The following is a 20,717-nucleotide window of genomic DNA, read 5'->3' on the forward strand; positions in this document are numbered from 1 at the left end:
AAAAAAACACCTGGTAGGATGCTTATAAGAGGCTTGAATGCTACCTAAATACTGCATAGCAGAGGTTCAGAATCAACCTGTACGATCAGTCAGAAAAAAATTCAAAAATATTTCCTGCTCTCTTTTGGATAATATATTACTGAGCATTTTCCCAATGGTTTTCAGCAAAACATAGCGGTTCTGGGACATTTCTTTTTATCTGATGACACTCCAACCTATGCATCATTCGCTGCTGTTTAATAGTGCTCGCTGGTGCACATGGATCAGTGCTGATCCTTTCTCATCATGACAGGTACTAATTATCTGTACGGGCCTGAACCCATTCCCTCCTCTGAATGACTCCAGCATCTCCTGGGGATGTCTGAATATTGCTCAGACACTCAGAGGTTTCTCCGGTCCCTAGAGCAGCCTGGTCCAAAACCCCAGATCCAGACATGTCCCAACTTGGAAGGGTTCAGAGTCAAAACCTAGACCTGAATTTCACTGCTTGTGCCCCCATTCCCAGCTATTACTGGCCCAGGGAGCCAGAGGGCCTGCAGCCACCCCTTTCTTGCTGCTCATATGAGTGGGGTGGGCACAGCCCCACCTGGACTGTGGGTGCGGATGCTGTGGGCATGTTGTGGAGACCCTTGCTCCAGCAGCTGGGAAGAGAGTGTGCTGTGCTGGCCAGAGTTTTAACACCTCCTGAGCTCCCCTGTGGCCATCCGTGCTTGCATGCGCATAAGCACAGGAGTGGGTTCTGCAGTGAGCAGGTAACGGGACATTGAGTTGGTGGGGCATGGCTGTGAAATGCATCACATTCTGCTTAGGATTGTGTTGGTATCGAGGCAGAGCATCTCCACAAAGCTGAATGAGTTCTGTATTTACACGGGATTTTGTGCTCCGGTCAGGGAAGGTGTGTGCACTCTCATCTGCCACTTTGGTGTAAACCTGGGATAATGCTGCTAGAGATGGGGAAAAACATCTGAGTCAACAGAGGGTAGGCAAGATTGGTGCCCGTAAAATCAGTGAGTAGAAAGATAATTGATTACCTTGTTCTGAAGAGTTCTTGAGCCTGAAAGTGACACTAGCAGTCTCTAGGAGCCGTACCTTTCCAGACAGGTTCTCCACACGGTGAAGAAAGCACTGCCTATACTGTCTGTGCCACACATTTGAGCTCTTTGCAAAGATAAGTGCCAAGGCCTATTTATGATTTTTTTTTTTTTCTTGGTAAAGACAACTTCAGAAGTCAGATAGACACTGACAGGGAGACCGTGACAGCTTAAGCCTAAAAACATAATAGGGTTTTGCTAATACAGGAGAGCGTGTTGGTGCTTGATATGGATATACTGTAATTCTGCAGGTAATCAGAAATCAAAGCGGGCTGAGCTGGGGTAAGTAAGCAAAGCTGCTGAGTGGAATAGCCGGGCTCCTGAGCTTAATGCAGGGAGGAGGTCCATACTTTTACAGATGTGCCTCACTCCAGAGCTGACAACTTCGGGTGCAAGACAATCCAGAGTCCACAAGGCACATGGCTGGGTCCATGTGTCCTGACTTTCTTACATGCTGCTGGAAGGACCGTGTGGATGGCTGTTGTCAGAGTTGTACCAAAGGAAAGCTCAAAGGGATGATGCCAGCTTGGCTTTTTTTTTTTTTCCTATCACTCAGCAGCACTGAAGTCCAATGCCTCTGCTAGCCAGTGGCGGAGCAGTGAGAAGCTGGTTTTGTTGCTGCGTTTTTACAGGAGAAGCCTGGCTGCGTTAACTCTTACAAAAACCTAGACAACTCGAACAAAATCCAGTGATGGAGGTCGGCTCCACAGAAGCCAGCAGCAGCTCCCAGGGAGGCACTGGCTGGATGGATCTTACCCTTGTCACCTGCACTGAAACGGTGACTTTCACTGAAGCGGTGGCAGAAGAGGAGCGGGGATCATTTTACTATTCTTTTAAGGTATTCTTTTAAGGCGTGCATTACTTTTCTCACACGCTTGCAGCTTTGGTGGATTTTCAGCACCTCTGCAGGGAGGCGACTAGGATTATTGAACTTTTTTGTCCAGATATTGGTGGTTTTTTTCCCCTGCAAAAACAGCGGACAGCATGTGTGAGGCATTTACTGAAAAACAAAATAGTTGTAGGAATTAGAGTTCAGATTTACAGGTCTTAGCCAATTGTATCCCTTTCCAAGAGGGGACAGTACTGTTTTTCTATAGAGGTATTGTAATTATACATGCATCTTTAATCAAAAGCCTGTATGTCTTTTGTGTAATTTCTTATAGCCATCATCTTGACCTAAGGGATTTCTTTTCAATTTTCAAGCTGCAACAAACATTGTACACAAGTGAGAGAGTATTCTGTTGGTTGGGTTTTTTTGTTGTTTAGTTTTGGGGGTTTTTGATCATTAGGGACAGGTTCTAATTAGTTGATTGGCTTGTTTGTTTTTAACTTGAGTGGGGGATGCAGTGTCTCTTGAAGGCTGCTGTTAAGAATGCACCAGATGAATCATTCAGGAGTGAATGCTGTCAAATGACATGGGAAGTGTATTCATTCATCTCAAAAAAAACCCATCACCCTTGCAATATGTGAATGTAGGAAAAAGATGAAAGAGGTACTGAAATTCATCTTTCCTTCAGATTTCTGTGCCTGTTGTCATTGCTTAATTTCACTCTGCATGCCATGTGTCACTTATTTTACTGTTCTGGCACGTTACACAAGTTAAGTTCAAGTTATTAAAAAGTCTGACAAGGAGTACCCTGACATTCCTTCTGCAGCTCAGGACCAAAGAGACCACTTTCGACTGGAAAGATATAGGCACTTACATCATTTGATAATATGTTAGGTAAAAGGGGATATGTTCAAAGGCAATTTTGATTTCTCTGAGATTGTTAGTGCTCTGACACAATGCCAGTGGAATCAGTGGAATTACAACAGATTTCCACACCTGTTAAGGAAAAGGTTGATCTGTAGTTGTACAATTAATTAATGAGGGTCTCTTTTAACACACTTTTAACATACATTTTTTTTCTTGATAAGACAGTACTTTTTTATCTAAGATTTCAAGTATGAAAATTATTTTTTTCTCTTCTTTTTCTCTCCATGTTAGACTCTTAAAACAACAAGCAAAATATTTTTAACAACTTTCTCTTTATCTCCTTTGTTCTTTCCACAGTTAGGGCTGTAAATCTGAACAAAGTCATGGGAGCAGTATTTTATAATGGTAAAAGTGACAATTAATTCCATGATTAGAAAGTCCCCAGGCAGAACAATGCTCCTTAATAGGAGAGATTGAGTAAATTACAATAATTAGGAAACCATGGATAGTCATGCATGTTCGTCCATTGCTAAAGGAAACTTAGTTCTGCTAGCTGAGAGCTTCTCATTAGACTTGCACTCCTCTCTTGTATGTCTAGCTTTGGCATATATAGCATGAACTTTGCAAGGAAGTTCACTGATTCACATCAATTACTTGCTGTTGATAGGCATGGAAATATTTTGACTCTGGAGACAAGTGACAACTGGTGCTGCTGCAGGAAAGGAGGGATAAAACACCTGCTCTGATGACTATGGCTCAGGGAAGACAGAGCTCCCTGACAGCAATTTCAGCTCTCTGTAAAAGCTCACATGTGGAAGGTGCTGCTAATACCTGCTGACTCAGTTGGCTGTCCTCCACCACCTCTGCCCACATTGTGGCCGTGTCCTTGCCCCTCCGAGCAAGCAAAGCAGCATCTCCTTCCTCTTCACAAGGGTCTAGTTAAGCAGCTAAAGCAATAAAAGGTTCAGCTTGGAATAGGCTGAATGGATTAAAAACCAGAGCTCAGTGCTCAAAATGTAGCTACAAATGGGGTTTTGGCTGTTTACTGGGATTTTCAAATATGTTGTAGCCCATGGCTGATGGTAAAGGCAGGCTGGATGAATGGCCACTGCACAGGTTGACTCCAGAACCTGCGTGCCAGGATGCAGACAGAGCACACAAACTATTTTTGCTTGGGAAATGCAGGTGTAACCTATCTTACCAAAGTGGTCATAGGAAAACCTGATCTAAGCCAATAAATGGAGACAAGGGAGTGACACTCACCCAGTACCTGGAGCAGTTCCTGTGTTAATGATTTTTTAACAATTTTACCCAATGACAGCTACATAGGGTATCTCACATGCTGCTCAAACTATGAGACCATGTGCTGGTTTCTTCTTTTCCTCCCATTCTTCAAAAGGACAGCCTGTACCCACCTAAGGTAGTGTCTGTGTCATACTGTGGTAGCAGTGTGACAAAAGTAAAATAATCCACCTTAGAGAATTTCAGTGCCAGAAAGTCCTGTTACAGACTGAACTGTGAGTGCTTCCCTGCTCCCCCTTTCAGAAGTATTTGAGTTTCTGTCTATTCCTCTTCAGACCTTAACAACTAGAAGTCCTGCACTGCTTCAGATTAGAAAGCATTTTGCCAGTTCAATTAGATTTCTTCTTTTTTTTTCTTTTTCTTTGGCTGGAAAACAGAGCATTTCATCCACTTGGAGGAGTGCACATTTCCCTTCTGGTAGTCATTACTGTAGCTCCTTGGCCAGTTGCTCACCAAGGCTTTGCCCAAGAAGTCTGCTTTGAGGCCGTGGCCATGTGTGCTAACTAGGCTGGCTCTCAGCATGCAGAGTTGCACCCTTTGGGGCAGGATTGGGTGCACCCATGCACCACTCAGCATGCAAGATGAACTGGTGTTTCCCACAGCAAAGGCACTGGCTCATCCCCACCTACGTTCAGGTCTTGCTGCTGTGTTATGGCAAGTGGTCTGAAAATCCAGACTGTATTTCTTCCCGGGTGCCTTTACATGAGGCATCCAGCTAGGTTACTGTCTTAAACCACAAGAAATCCCGTTGGCTGTGTCGGCACCAAATTCAGAACAGATGTGCAAATTGGTTATAATTACAGCTCCAACCTCCTAGGCCAAAGGAGAGTTCACTACATCCCTTTACAATCTCCCCCATATTCATTTAATCTACGTATAAAAGGGCTCTATGCGAGTGTCAACTGCCCTCTGCCAAATACAGTAATGTGAAAAGAACAGAGGTCATCTGAACAACCATGGCCTTCTTCCACTTTAGGACCATCTTAACTCTATGAACCTGACAAGGTGCAAACCAGAAAGCTGTCTGGAGAGAAGAGGAAATCTCAAAATAGCTTTGCCCTGGTTGTCCACAAGGTTGGGAGGCTTCGTCAGTTGGGAGGCTTGATGACTGGATGCTTGCCAATGTGACACCCATTTCCAAGAAGGTCAGAGGGAGGATCCAGGGAACTACAGGCCTGTCAGCTTGACCTTGGTACCGGGGAAGATTATGGAACAGTTTGTCTTGAGATCGCTCACGCGGCATGTCCAGGACAAACAGGGAATCAGGCCCAGTCAGCATGGGTTTACAAAAGGCAGGTCCTGCTTGACCAACCTGATCTCCTTCTATGACCAGGTGACCCGCCTAGTGGATGAGGGAAAGGCTGTGGATGTTATCTTCCTTGACTTCAGCAAGGCCTTTGACACTCTCCCATGGCATACTCCTTGAGAAGCTGGCATCTCATGGCTTGGACAAGTGTACTCTTTGCTGGGTGAAAAACTGGCCGGATGTATGAGCCCAGAGGGTTGTGGTGAATGGAGGTAAATCCAGTTGGCAGCGGGTCACAAGTGGTGTTCCCCAGGGCTCGGTGTTGGGCCCGGTTCTGTTTAATATCTTTATCAATGATCTAGACAAGGGGATTGAGTGCACCCTCAGCAAATTTGCAGATGACACCAAATTGGGAGGCAGGGTCGATCTGCTTGAGGGTAGGAAGGCTCTACAGAGAGATCTGAACAGGCTGGATGGATGGGCTGAGGCCAATTGCATGAGGTTCAACAAGGCCAAGTGCTGGGTCCTGCACTTCGGTCACAACAACCCCATGCAGCGCTACAGGCTTGGGGGGAAGAGTGACTGGAAAGCTGCCCGGCAGAGAAAGACCTGGGGGTGCTGGTTGACAGCTGGCTGAATATGAGCCAGCAGTGTGCCCAGGTGGCCAAGGCGGCCAACGGCATCCTGGCCTGTATCAGAAATAGTGTGGCCAGTAGGAGCAGGGAGGTGATTGTTCCCCTGTATTCGGCACTGGTGAGGCTGCACCTCGAGTACTGTGTTCAGTTTTGGGCCGCTCACTACAGGAAAGACATTGAGGTGCTGGAACATGTCCAGAGAAGGGCAACCATGTTGGTGAGGGGCCTGGAGCACAAGTCTTATGAGGAGCGGCTGAGGGAACTGGGGCTGTTTAGCCTGGAGAAAAGGAGGCTGAGGGGAGACCTTACCACTCTCTACAACTACCTGAAGGGGGGTTGTAGTGAGGTGGGTGCTGGTCTCTTCTGTCAGGTGGCTGGAGATAGGACAAGAGGAAATGGCCTCAAGTTGCAGCAAGGGAGGTTTAGGTTGGATATTAGGAAAAATTTCTTTACTGAGAGGGTTGTAAGACATTGGAACAGGCTGCTCAGGGAAGTGGTTGAGTCACCATCCCTGGAGGTATTCAAAAAGTGCGTAGACAAGGTACTCCAGAACACTGTTTAGTGGGCATGGATGATGGTTGGACTTGATGATCTTGAAGGTCTTTTCCAACCTTAATGATTCAATGATTCTATGATTCGTCAGGGCTGGAGGAAGCACCTCCACTTGCCAGGCCCCCAACAGCCCCAAAGCTTCTCCAGTTATAGGAGCATGTGCTTATCCTCGGAGAGGATGGAGTCGGGGTCATCTTTTTTTTAAGAGGTCTGCTAAGAAATGGGATGCCCTACTTTTATGCAATAGGGTAGATGTTGGAGTGATCAAAAAGAGAAAAGTCCCAGCTGCTGTTCCTTTCTTGGTTAGACTGTGTTCCCACCATCATCTCCTGCCTCCCAGGAGAGTGAGCTGACTTCCATCATCTAGTACATTTTCTTATTTTGTTTTCTGATGTGTAGAGTTGAGCCCTCACCTGTGCAGCAGGACACAAAGGTTTTGTTGTTTACACCCAAGGTTGTTTGGGAACCCCAGTCTCTCCCCTGCCATATGGGAACCCCAGTCACTGGTCCACATGTTGACATCCCCCTCCTTCCGGCCCCATGAGCCCTGGTCCTGGTGCCGTGCAGCATTACCACATCAGTGACACTGAAGTGTTAGAGCTCTCAGGAGGAACAATGTGCATATCGAATCCACCACAAATGATTTTACACATATAATCTAAATTCCCAGTTCATTTCAGGAAGGACTGTTTGACTCTGCCTGTGACTGTCCTCCCCCCACACTGTAGCATTCCCCATACCTGCATGTTTTTAGCCCATGTAGCTCAGGTATTAAACAGGACTGCATAGCCATGCCAGAGTAAGCACAAATCTAAGAGCATGTGCTGCTTATCCATGGAGCCTAATGCTCTTTACAAAGGTCAGGGCTTACCATCTCCAGCAAAGAGCTGAGGAGACCAACACGTGGAGAGAGGGTTTGCATTGACTTGTTTTGTAGGACTATCAGGTAACAAGGATTTGGCTCCAGGTATCCTCAGGGCCTGTTTAAGTGAGAATCTGTTGTCCCTGTCATTTCATCCAAATGCAGGAGTGTCTTTATCTCCTGGGCAGCATTCGCCTATGCTATTGCTCATTCTGATTTTCAAGTAAACCTCACAGACCATCCCATCATTGAATACATAACAGAAAAATAATAATGGGTGGTGTCAAATTTCTGGAGCAATCTCTGCAAATGCAACCATACATTTTAGAAAAATAAGCATATCAAGTAATTCATAAGTGACTTTGCAATCTTTCAGTGCGGGGAGAGGAGGAGAATTAAGTCAACACAAATAAGTTGTCAGGAACTCCTGAATGCAGTCTCTGCAATATGCTGTAATGACTATTGCTGTTCCCAAGATGCTACAGTGAGAATGAGAATGTAATAGCTGATATCCTTGTGAAACTGCTGCTGCAGTGCTGTTGGCCAGCCTGGCTTCATCTAGTAGCTTAAATGCAACACAGAAGTGATCTGGCTGTATGACAGCCCAACTGGGGGTAGCTGTGAGCCAACTGATTTGGGCGGTTTTATACTAGCAACCCTCATACTTCTGACTCCATGATTCATTTGGCCACAGGGTTTCCATCTGTCTGCCTCTCCTATATAAATATGCCTAGAAAGTATTAATTTCTCCAGTTTTTTGTGATGTTTTAATTGTACAGATTAGGCATACTTAATCATTTTGCCTCTTTTTGTGATTAAGAATAAACAGCATTTCACAGTTTTAAATAGGGTTATCAAAATCATACAATTATGGATGGACCATGGTGTGACGTAATATTATCTCTTCATGTTGAAAATGTTCTAGGAAAAAATAGATAGGTACACCATGAAAAATGTATCTTTCATTATTAAAATCAGGGATATCTGTTTGTCTAATTATGTGGAAGTTTCCTAGGGTAAAAAAATCCTGCAATAACTGAACAGTAGTGTCCTCATTTATTATCCATCTTGTACCAAAACACAGCAGAATGGCGAATGTGAACTATCGGCTAGTAAAATTGAATTATTACCATTTGTTATTGACTGAAAATCTTCCCCTCTATCCCAGGCACACCTTAGGAGGATTTTGGGGGAAGGGTGGGGGGTGGTTTGTTTACCTGTTAATTTGAGCTTTGAAAGATCGCAGCAATCCATATGCATTAAATGTTGTGCTCTGAAAGGACCCTGCCTGACCCATGATGGTGAAGTCAGAGCTAAGAAATACATTTAAAAAAAAAATGGGGATTCACAAAAAAAGATAGATACAGTTTTGCTACATTTCAAAAATAAGTGAAAGTAATTTTAATAACATAATTACCCCGTTCCATGAGAAAGTGTCCTGATTTAGTGAATAGGCTCCCTCAGCTTCTCTGTTTCCCTGAGTCTAAAAGGGAAAAAATAGTATAGAATTTTCCTCGACATAACACATTAACATTCACAGACTATGAATGCAATACCATGTAGACAAAAGCTCATGCAAAACTGCTTCTCAAGTCTGGCAGAATAGAAAACATCAGCTTGTGTCCCTTCCAGCTGTGCCCTTCTTTCAAACATAAGGACCTATGGAGAAGTGACTGTTGCCAGCACTTCTGATGTGCTGTGAAGACCTTGTGTGGCAATGCATCCCAGGATCACCAGAATGACCTGTAGCCACGTGCTGGGAGGATAGCATGGACAACCTGCGAGAAATCATCTCAGTAAAGCAGCCCCTGTGCAGAAGGAGATATGAGACCTCTCAGGCATGACCATTGCCATGGAAATGAGAAAGCAGCAGGCCCAGAGGCAAACCTGGGACTGCACTAATATTTATGCAGTTTGAATCAGGCTCCATTCCAGGTGATGCTACCAAAAAAAGCCAACTCCTAGAGGGCTTGTTGCTCTCCCAGCTGTGTTCCTCTCAAATTAAATCATAGTGGAAGCACTTTCAAAGACAAAATATAACAGTTAGCTTTGAACTTTCTCTCTTCTCAGTCTTTCTTATTGTCACACGAGTTTTCCCGGAGCTTTTCTGTGTCAGTCAAATTGCTTTCCCAAAATTTCCAGGAACGTCTTGAGTGAATGCTGTACAGAAACATCTTCTCAGTTTTGCCTTCCTAGATAGCGAAATTTCTTTCAAAACACACTTATATTCCAGGGATGGCCAGTACAATTTCTGCTGCTTGTGACAACTAGGGCATAAGATTTCTGTGATCTTCCCAGTTGTTAGCCTGTTTCTTTCTTACTGAGACAAGGCCTATCAGCAAATGAATCAAGAGTCATCCAGCCATTTTTGCAGCTTTTCTTGAACATTAGGAGCTGGCTTGAATCAAGCATCTGAACTTTCACATTCAGGTGACTAACATTGACTGTATGAAGCTTACTTCTAACTATTCTGTCCACTGTCCCTCTTTTTGTAAGATATTTGGTGCCCCTTACTGTGTTCCCTCTTGGCAGTCAGAACTGCTGTCTACAACTAAAGTATGTGTAATCCACCTACAGCTTATCTTCAAGCAGTTTTCTGTTAGTTGTTTTTTTTTCCCCACAACTCAAATTGTGTTGAAAGTTTCGACACAAGAAGAAATATGGATGTTTCCGGCTGGCACTTTAACCGAGTTTGTTCTTTTTTATGTATTAAAGAAGTTTTGTTTTGTAGCTGGTAAAAATAACAATCGTCATGATCCCTTCAGTGACTTTACTTCTGACAGCTCATTGTTTAAGCTGATCACACCCTGGCAGAAATTCTTCATCTCAGGCCTCCATGTAAGCATAAGACAAGTACCATCTTATACTTTTAAGTCCTTTTTCCCAAGACTAATATGTTTGTGTCATTTCCATGCCAGCAGCCTTTACACCCATATTCTTTACTTGCAGGGTGAATTTTAATTTACATAAAGATTCCCACAAAGATCTGAGTTGTTCATGTTTCTATGATACAATAAATAATATACAACTTGGGCAAAGCGCTCATCTGTTTACATCTGTATAAGTTTCTTCTAGTTTTAAGTTCATTCCTTAAGAAAATAGGTCTTATGCATACTTGTGTGTGCATAATAATTCAGGTAGGGAAGGACTTCTGGAGGTCACCTGCGCCAACCCCTCAAAAGCAAATTCAAACTATGCCAGATTGTTCAGGGCAGCATCCACTCAAGTTTTTAATATCTCCAGGGATGGAAATCCCGCAGCCTCTCTGGGCTCCCATCCCAGTGTTTGACCACCCTCACAATGAACATTTTTTTCCTAGTATCTAATCAAAATGTCCCATGTTACAACTCTTACTGGTGGCCTCCTGTCTTTTCATTGTACACTTCTGAGAAGGACCTGGCTCCATCTTCTCTGGACCCTCCCGTTGGATAATTGTAGGCAGCAGTTAGACCCCACAAGGCTCCCATAGGGTTTCTGCTGTGGAGGAATCTGGCAGTATGAGATAGAGGGGGTTTTATTTATTTTTGCTTTGTTTATTTATTTTAAAAAACTTTATGAATTGTGTCAGAGGTTGTGCCAGTATCTTTAAGACTCCTTAATTAAATTGTACCGATGAGTGTCTTTCTTTGATTTCTTTCAGTGTCCAAAGTACAATTTGCCTTAGACATAAACTGACTATAAATCCCTGACTGCAATCAGTGAAGCTGCACGGCACCTGTCTGCCTCAGGAAAATTAATCTTCCTGGGGTTTTTGTTTGGTTTGTTTTCTTTTGTTTGTTTTCTTTTTTTTTCCCCCATCCTAAATGGGGGCTGTTAAAATAGCAAATCTGTCCAGAACATTTTCAGTATTGAAAGTTCAAGACTCCAGATCTTCTACAGCAAGGTCAAAAAAAATGCAAATCTAGACATCTCTATTTTCTTGCATGGCCTGCAATTAAAGTGATTATTTCAGAGGGTGAGAAAAGACTTTTCGCTTTTTTTTTTTTCCCTCCTTTAAGAAAGCACAATGCAATCTACTACTGGTGAACCTGACTGAGCATGACAGTTCCCCAATTTAGCAAGGAGGTTTATGTGTTCTTCTTACATGTTGAGAAGAACATCCTTACAAAATTGTTTGGCTTTCTCTGTGATTACATCTCTCCTACAATCTCAATTACTGCAATAGGCTATGCTAGAAACATAAATTTTAAAATATACCAAAGGCAAGCAGTAAGACCGTTTGCATACTCCCAGAATTTAACCAACTGGCAAGAAGAAGCTGTTCAGAGACTTAAGCCACTACTGACCTCTGATATGAGAGATCAGTTCCTCTTCTTCACCCAGGTGACCAAGGACATGGAGCAGGAAGGCACCAGGTCAGCAAGGACATGAATTCATTATATGCCTCCTCACCTCACATTAAGAGGCCAGCCAGCCACATCAGGAATGGACTACCTCTCCCTCTCTTTTTCTGTTTATTTGCTCATTTCTTACCTGGCAACCTATTTTTTCCAGGCTGTTTCCCAACCAGCCTCAGCAGCTAGAACAAAACTGTTCCGTGTTAGGTTCCCGTTCAAGGACAAACATGCTTTGTCCATTGATAGTTGAACCTTTCCTTCTATTAGGCAATTGCTCTGATATCAGGCAAAGTCTTCTGCACCTCAAGACATGAGCAACAGCACCTCCATTGAGATGGGCTATCAGGTATATCCCTGTTCCCCAGCCGCAACTGGTGACCCCCAACAAAGGGGATACAAATCCTGAGAAATGAGTAAGCAAGGAAGTTGTCTGGGGAGAACTGGTAGGAGGGATGGCATCATGGCACCAATATGTGTCCCAATGGCTCTGAAAGGATTTAATTATGGTCTTGATTAAAGCTGCTCGCAGGGATGATCTTTGTCTCAAATATAAAGCAGAATACATCTTTTGCTAGACTTATCGCAGCCTATGGATTCAGAAATTTTGTCAGAGACAAAATAACAAGCCTCTTCTACAAGCAAATGAAAATGCACACAATCTTCAGACAGGTTTTCTGGCTTACATTTCACCCATGAAGAGACTTGCTTCATTGACTAAAACTGGTTTTAATCTTAAAGCAAATTAGCAAAATGTGAATATGCACTCCAGATGTCAAGCACTTCATGCTCCAGACACAGCAGTCTCGTGGAATAGCAGCGCATGCAAAAGTTGTAGACAAGCCAAGGAAATCCTCTTGACTTTGATTTGTTCTGTGACCATAATTAGGTCACCAGAACCTCTAGTTTTTCTGATCTAAAAGAACTGATGTATGACACTGATCTCTTCTCATGTAATGTAGTTAGCAATGCCCACTGCAAAAGCAGCCCTTGCCTAAAGCTTCTACACGGGGGGTTAGGAGATGTTATTATCTTTCCTCTTTATGCCTGTGATGTTTGCACAACATTATTAAACAATGTTTCTTGTAAATCACCTTGCTGAAGATTGTTACAAAAAGAGGATTTTTGCTTGATGAACAAACAAGACAGGAAATAAAATACCTCTATGTCTTAGCAACCTTAAGGTGATGAATAAAACAAAATGATAGAAAATGCAGCTGGAGTGAAGTTCAAGGATCAACCAGCTATCTCTCTAACCCAATAGCTATTTTTAAGACCTTCACAGATGGAGGTTTCACTGACTCAAGCAATCTATATATACATATGATATATTTTAAAGTGAAATTTTTAAAATTATCAACTTGAATTCTGTGCTGTAGTTTTGGTTCACCAATTTTTGGCCAGTCTGTGAATCTGAATAAGAGATTATTCCTCTCCTTTTTTACATAGTCTTTTTGTGTCTTCAAGGCTATGTTCCTATTTTCCTGCAGTCTGCTTTTTGCTAGATTAAGCAACTTCATACAGTCAGTCTTTTCACCTGGCTATATCCTCTAGACTGCTGTCAACTCATTGCTCTGTGTCCCTCTTGAAGCATGGTGCCCAGGAGTGGGCATAGTACAGCTGCTGGGTACTGTGGAAGGAGTAGAGCCGAGGCATGTGAGACTAGTGTTGATCCCATGATGGTGGTTGTCGCTCTCATGATAGGGTGACATTATTAAATCATGTTCCACTTGTGGGGCACTTTACGTGCTGCATGTGGGGGGGATTTATTGAAGGCTTGCCCAGCCCAATGTGATTACATCCACAGTCCTGCACTTCTCCTTTGTTGAACAGCATCTTGGGTTTTGTCCAGTTTCCAATTCATCAATCAAGATAATTTTGAATTCTAATCCTAGCCTTCACAAAGGCCTTTATCACGGTGGGCATCCCATTAATGACCACAGAAGTTTTCATTCTGCAAGCTAACACAGACTGAGAAAGCCTGCAGTCATTTAAGTTGCCTATTGTTATAGCTCCCTAATCCCCAAGAATGAGGTCTTTTTCTCTTCTCTCTGAGTGGCAGCTACCACAAATAGATTAATAGAAACTTTGGCTTTATTCCTTTGTCTATGGTCTTTCAAGCATACCTCTCCTATATTCAGCTTTTGCACCTTTTAGGTTGCCTTTGTAGTCTGGTTTAAGTATACATTTCCATAGAGCCTTAGCCTAAAATTGCTGAATTGTTAAGCACTGCTTCTTAACCTGGCAAGAGGGGATTTAAACCGACCATATGTGCTGCACCCCTGTGGTGGGGAAACACCCCCCTAACACAGTGTCTGTTGCTCCACAAGTATTTCTTCTGTGGGAATCAGAAGAAGATTTGAGTGTCAGATCCTTGTTCTGTTTGTACCCACATCAGTATAATATAGGAGTACAGAATTTCTTTCAAGAAAATGCGCTCCTGATTTTATACAGGAGAAAATGGGAACAAGTCTTGCCCCTTTGTTTTCTTCATGTGTGAAAGATCTTTCCTGAAATGGGAAAGACAAACCAAACCCTGAGGACAACCCACTGATTCCAAGGACAAAAGTGATGTGAAATCTTACCTTTTAAGATTTTAATTCCTTTCCAAAAAGACACTTTCTTCCAATTCCTGTACAAAGCACAGCATCTCCATAAAAATAGTTCCACCATGCCTCTGCCACACATTTTGAAGGAAATTTGTTTCCAAGAAATTCTGAAGAGATTTGCAAACACCTAGAAAAGGTTTCACTGCTGGATACTTTAGGATTTTTTTTTTCCTGAGCTCTGCTGCTCTATGCCCTTCAAACCTAACTTTTACTGTGAAAAATCCCCTCTCCTACTCATCTGTGCAGAAAAGCAGCAGAACCATCTTCCTCCGTGCCACCACATGCGGCTTTACACAGCACAGTTTTTTTTTTTTATAAGTGAGAATTTTGCAGAAAGGCAGAATATTTTCTCCCAGCTGACCCCACGCTCACCAGACTCAGTGCTTCTCAGGCATCAGAGCTGTCTGGCTGCTTATGGGGGAACATAAACTTCTCACTCTCACATGGCGAGGGGAAACCTACAGAGTGAGCGCTGAAAAATAACTGTCCTGCATCTAGAAAGGACCAAATGGGCGTCAGTAGGCCAAAAGGGCAGGAGGAGATTGAGTGTGTACTCGCAAAACAAGCGAAAATGGATACGTATGTTCTTGATCTTGCAGCCAGAGGATCCTGATGCTTTTACAGCGCAAATAACTTTTTTTTCTTACTTTCTTTTCCTTCTACACACTACCACTAGGGGACGTTTGGTCATCACGTATCGCTCGCTACACAATTTTACTTCTCCTTACAGTGGGTCACGCTTTCCTTTTAATCTTGGTGCACATCTAGATCATGGAGTGGATGTCTGAATTTTGTAGGGCTTGTGGATGACCCAGACTCGCTGGAGCTGGGAAGGAGAGAAGTATTTATTTCCCCCATTTCTCCAAAGGAGCCCATCTATCAATACTCCTTACAAAGTGAGGCAGCTGGTTATTTCACAGCTTGCTGGAGCAACACGAGAAAACTGAGGGCTGCCTCTCATTTTAGTGTTAAGTGCCTAACACAGACACTGCAAGTGGTTTTGTGAAGATAAAAGTAATATGCAGCCACTGCAAATTAAACTGGAATGAACATCACCAGCAGTGATGCATGTTAAGGATTTTTCTGGAAGAACAAGAGTATCTTTTAGACTAAATAATTAGAAATCAATTGGCAAAACTCACATTTCACTCCTTTTTTCCATTCTCATCTCATTTGTCCTAGGATAACTGACTTGTTTAACCCAAGTCACTACCGACTGACCTACCGATATGCTTTTTTTCCTTCTCTCTAATGCAGACAGAGCAGCTGGTGACTCTTTGGATTCTCTTTATTGTCACAATTTCTGGAAATGCCATCGTGCTCTTCTCTACCTGGAGGAGGAAGCGGAAATCTCGAATGACCTTCTTCGTTACACAGTTGGCAATCACAGGTAATGTATGGGAGGGGAAAGGGCATCTGAACTACACAGAAATCAGTATAAAAATGACAAATAAGAAATTGCAAGTTGAGCGGTGAAGAATTCAGTTGCCACCTAACATCCAGCTGCAGCTTGCCATAAGACAGATGCATGGCTCTTTATCTTAGGGCTCAGTCTGCCTCTGATCTAGAAAGATGCTGCTAGATGTAGTAGTGTCTGTGTGAGATGCAGCAGCTGCAACTCATTGATTTCACTGAATCTTATTTTCCAGTTTGAATTTGCATCTGTATTTCCCAGAAATTATGTCCCCAGCTGTTGTCATGGTATTGTTTAGATTAAACTAGTTTAAGATGAATCTCTTGTGTTTTTCTACTAAAACCCTTTCTAAAGTATTTCATAATGGTATTGCTCCATCAGTTACACTCTTGCATTGAAGAGTGAAAATAACTTCATGTTGTTTGGTTTAGCCAAGTAAGAAAAATATAAAAATGTAAATGTGGAGAAGAATACATTTAGTTAATTTTTTTGAATGGAAAAAAGGATGCTGCTCCAAGAGCTTCATAGCTTTTGAACAAAATGGAAAATGTACAGAAACCTGGTTTGTAAAAACTTCAATATCTCAGCAACTAGGAATGGAAACAAGAGCATAAGCAGCACATTGTTTCTCTGTGGCCTTGAATGGACTGAATTTGTGGCGTTTTAAGTTTCCCAAGGGAAAATATGTGCTGTTTCTATAACAGTGTCCTGCTACTAATCCCTGCTTACAAGACAGCTGTGTTGCATTGTTTGTGTATATAGGATATATTTATATTCTTTCTGTTGCTTTTTTTGTAAGATATGGTAGGAGTTACAGCACTTTTCCACTAAAGGGCTGTTTAATATGTGATTTCCCAGCAATATTGTATCCTCATTTGATGTCTGTTGCATCCCTGTTTAAACTGGAAAAGCAAAGGACTACACTCCGTATTTTCAACATACTTTCTTTGCAAGTAAATGAACTCCTGCTCATGGTTTCAACCATGTCTGCCCAGGAGCTTGTCCCATTTGAAGAACTACTCTCAGTTGAAACAGTTAGAACAAGGTGTGCAAAGTAATGCAAAGGGACTGTCCCATAGCTACAGATGATGTAAGAATTATTGCAAGGTGAGGAGGTGAAGGTTTGCAGTGACTCCTCTTCTGAAATACTGATGGCTGGTTTTCCTGTTCGCCTGTGAGTCATCTGTAACAAATGGTTTCACTTCTTATCTCAGTCGTGACTTTCATGTCACTTCCTTCATGTGCCAGCAGTATTTTCCATCAGGTAAGGTGTGTTGATACAGCCTCACAGCACAGTTTGGAAGCATCAATCATAGATCAAGCATTACTGTGTTCACAGGAGCTGCGAAATAGCCAGTCTCTGCTCAAAGAGCTCCCAATCCCAGATGAATACACGGAAGATGGTAAAAGGTAGGCAACCAAGCAATAATACAGGGAAGGAGCACAACTGAAGCCCCAGACAGACACCATCCATTTTCTACCTACTGTCATCAGGGAGCAGAGTACTGTGGACAACTGTCATGAGAAGGGCTTTGGAAGTGAGGAGGGTGGAAAATGACCCCGTGTGTCCACCTGGCACAGAGGGCACAAGGGCTGGGCTTCCTGCCAGAGCAAAGGCACATGTAATACATGTAGAGGTAATAGAAGATGAGTCCTAATAGGAAGAACTCAACTAAACAGCAAAGGGTCTTGTCCTAGTAAGAAAACAAATGTATTTACTGCAGCAGAGAAAGAACCCGCATAAGGACACGAGTGTCCAGGTGAAAGAAATCAGGCAAGAAGCAGACAGAAGTGTCTGGACCAGGATAGCTCAGGAGAAGGCTGGTCCACACGAGGTGTACTAGGAGGAGTCTACTGTTGTTGCTGTGCTGGGTAAGGACCTGGGTGGGAGTTTTGCCATTTTGGACACAGAGGAAAGGCTGACTTTTTGGATTAGAATGGAGGTGGGTAGAGAGCTATTCACTAGGGGTTCAGATACCATCTACAAGAAGGAAGGGGAAGGCACTGCAAGTGCAGTTTTGAGGGAGCTGTAATAATCAGTGGCAAAGACAAGGCAAATACCCCATTAGATGTGAGCAGCAGATAGTGCTATACAACTGATGTTACAATATTGTCTGAGGACTATGTGTTCCACTTGCTGATTCTTTTGACCTCCCCTTCCCTAAAATTATCCCTGACTTTTAAATCAGAACTTCAAAGTGCCTGAGTTCAAGTGTGTTCCATTTCATATTACAGAAATTCCCATAGAAAACTCACTTGACATTCACATCTGCAATGTTAAAAGAAGTTAACACCAGCTTGAACAGCAAGCCTCCTTTCAAGCAATGTTGAGTTCTTTTTTGTGATGCAGGAGTCAGAACTGTAATTTATCTTCCCGTACCAAGAGTTCCTGTCAGTATTTTGGCACAAAGAAATGACTTAATTCCTGAAATGGAGCCATTTCACTTTCTTATCTTCAAAAATACTAATAAGAACAAAAGCAAGCTGGCAACAGTCATCATCCTTTCACAACAAGTTATGAGGTAGAATCAGAACATTATGAAAACACTGGCTTGTCACATTGCTTTGACATGGCAGGCATATTTAAATCCTACCAACTAAAGCCTAATCTCCTGGCAAACAGTTTCTGCTTATTCAATATTACTACTTCCATCTATTTTGAGATTCTTAAAATATTTATTATTTCTGATCCAGTAGCAGAGGGAAGAATAATGGATATAGGTTTATCAATGCAGGCGTTTCAAAGCCATTTAAAAACTTTTTGTCTATTGATCTGTGGCTTGATAGCTGAGTAGTGTCCTCAATTCTCACATATTCCAACTAATGTTTTACCAAAATAAAATGAAAATATAGCCTTCGTGTTAGAATAAACAAGGTATTCAAAGCAAATTGTGCATAATACATGAATAGGAAATGAGCACTGTTGTTCTCCTTGACTGGTTGCCAAGCCAGATGCAGAAAAGAAGTAACTAACTGATTGAGGCTTCTTTCAACACAGCCAGAATTCAATGGTTCAACCCACTTGGCAAATTCAGAGATAAGACTCATACTGATCCCTTGCTAAGCCATAATTCAACATAGTGCTCGAGGCTGCAGGGATCTGTAGGAATGTGAGCCATCCCTTCACCTTCAGTGTGCTTAAAGATGTTGCTGATGCCTGGATTAAGAATATTTCATATTAAATATATATGGCCATACAACTCCTGTGTCAGTACTGCATTTAAGTCTATGTTTAACTCCCAGTTCATGCATAAATCTCTTTGACATTTTCTGGGAATTAAGCACTAGGAAATCAGCTAAGAGTTAACAGCAGAGTTGAACAATAGTACTAATCACTCAGCATCATCTAATTTAACAAAGACAAATATTGCCTTGTGTTCAGTTTTCTTTCAGGCATATTACTTTTTTGTAAAAATGCTTTTTTTTGTAGGAACAAGCTCATCTGTGAAGACTGAAACTAAAGCTAGGTTTCCTACAGATTTCTACCTCCAAGGCAATTTAGTTTCTCAGACAGTGTAACCTCTGAAGATTTCCCTGTGAGGATGGTATTTCTAAATACTTTTTCCCAGGCAGATTTCTTCTGAGTTTAGCACAGGTTATGCTCATGGCGTAGCTATCTCTCCTGGCAGGAAACCTCTCACATCTCCCCCTACCTGATGCCATTTCATATAACTTGCAGAGTCTTAGTGTCTTTAAGATCTTTGCCTATGACTGAATTCACTGAGTGGTTCAAGATCAAAGACTGGCATCTGATAGATGGGCAAGTTCACAGATGCTGTATCACAATGGAAATTTTCAAGCAAAATATGGTTGTTTTCAGAAAAGATGGTTTGTCCACACATTTATATCCATTTAGATCACTTTGCCAGCTCTACCAAATGAAGGCTTCTTAACCCTACTCTCAAAATGTAAAAGTAGCAGACATATATAAAGCACACTTACTTGAGTAGCCTTGGACAAGGAATGTAATTTATTGGCTAAACAGTCCATTGAATCAAAACCCATTATCTGACCAATTCTAAAACCAATCAAGGAATAAATTAAAAATATCTGCTAAAAAGTATTTTACTTCTCAGTTTTCTTCATCCAATTTCAACTACTAGTGACAGAGGAACGTATTTAATTTCCTTTTAATGGGTGTGTAGTCTTTTGAGTTTTTTTTCTCTAAAATTAACATCTGGAAAGTTGGAGCGGGAAATGTCGTGATCATTAGCTCCATGAGTTTCTCCTTCTATTCCAACGTTTAGCAGAAATTAGTACCTTAAGAACAGTGTTAGATTTTGTTCATTATTAGGGGTAGAAATACAAGTAGGCTCTTTACTGCATGCCCAATTTTAAGCTGTAGGTGAATAGACTTGATTTGAAATACATGCTCACTTAGGTATTGCTGTGGCTGTAATGAAGAGAGAAAATAAAAAGAAAGTCAGCTAACTTCTATGGTAGCTTACATATAAACAAAAAACCCGACAGACAACCTGTAAAAGTATTTAGCTACAGTCTATATTGTGATATAAATACCAAATCCTAAGGGATGACTTGAGAATGACATTAAAAAGACAAGAAGGTATTTTTAAAAGTGTCTTTTTATATCGCTGCCACCTTCCTCAGTTGCTCCCAGAAAGCTGTACCGCAGAAGGCCTTGGTCCTTAAGCAACTGTACTCATTTTATCTAGTGTTTAGTAAAAAGCCAATACACTGAAAACTTGCTATGAGAGAGTTATGTGAGCAAATAGGTGGACTTGGGCCCTGCTAAAGCAAGGAATGTTTCTTTTCTGTGCTGCTTCTGCCCAGAGAGAGCATGATTATGCGGCTAAAACCAACTGGGCTCAGCCACCGACTTCTGGGATGGCTTTGGTTAAGATGACTGAGGCAGAGTCTGCCAACTAATATGCTAGTTAGATGCACTAAATAGGTGCATTTGACTCTACTACTACAATGGCTAAACATGAACAAACACCTTAGAAGTTGTTCTTCCT

The 20,717-nt window shown here is 42.2% G+C and overlaps 1 protein-coding gene across 1 annotated transcript in view; it reads left to right on the forward strand.

Moving 5' to 3' along the window:
- The first annotated feature begins 650 nt into the window (after positions 1–650).
- NPSR1 (neuropeptide S receptor 1) overlaps positions 651–20,717 on the forward strand; it is a 62,236-nt gene continuing 42,169 nt past the window's right edge. The window contains exons 1-2 of the mRNA XM_069809275.1: positions 651–1,929; positions 15,585–15,717. Coding sequence (XP_069665376.1) covers positions 1,783–1,929; positions 15,585–15,717 — 280 coding nt within the window. The 5' untranslated portion in view covers positions 651–1,782. The remainder of the gene's footprint in view (positions 1,930–15,584; positions 15,718–20,717) is intronic.

Source organism: Haliaeetus albicilla, chromosome 2 (genome assembly GCF_947461875.1).
Source record: "Haliaeetus albicilla chromosome 2, bHalAlb1.1, whole genome shotgun sequence".
Taxonomy (NCBI): domain Eukaryota; kingdom Metazoa; phylum Chordata; class Aves; order Accipitriformes; family Accipitridae; genus Haliaeetus; species Haliaeetus albicilla.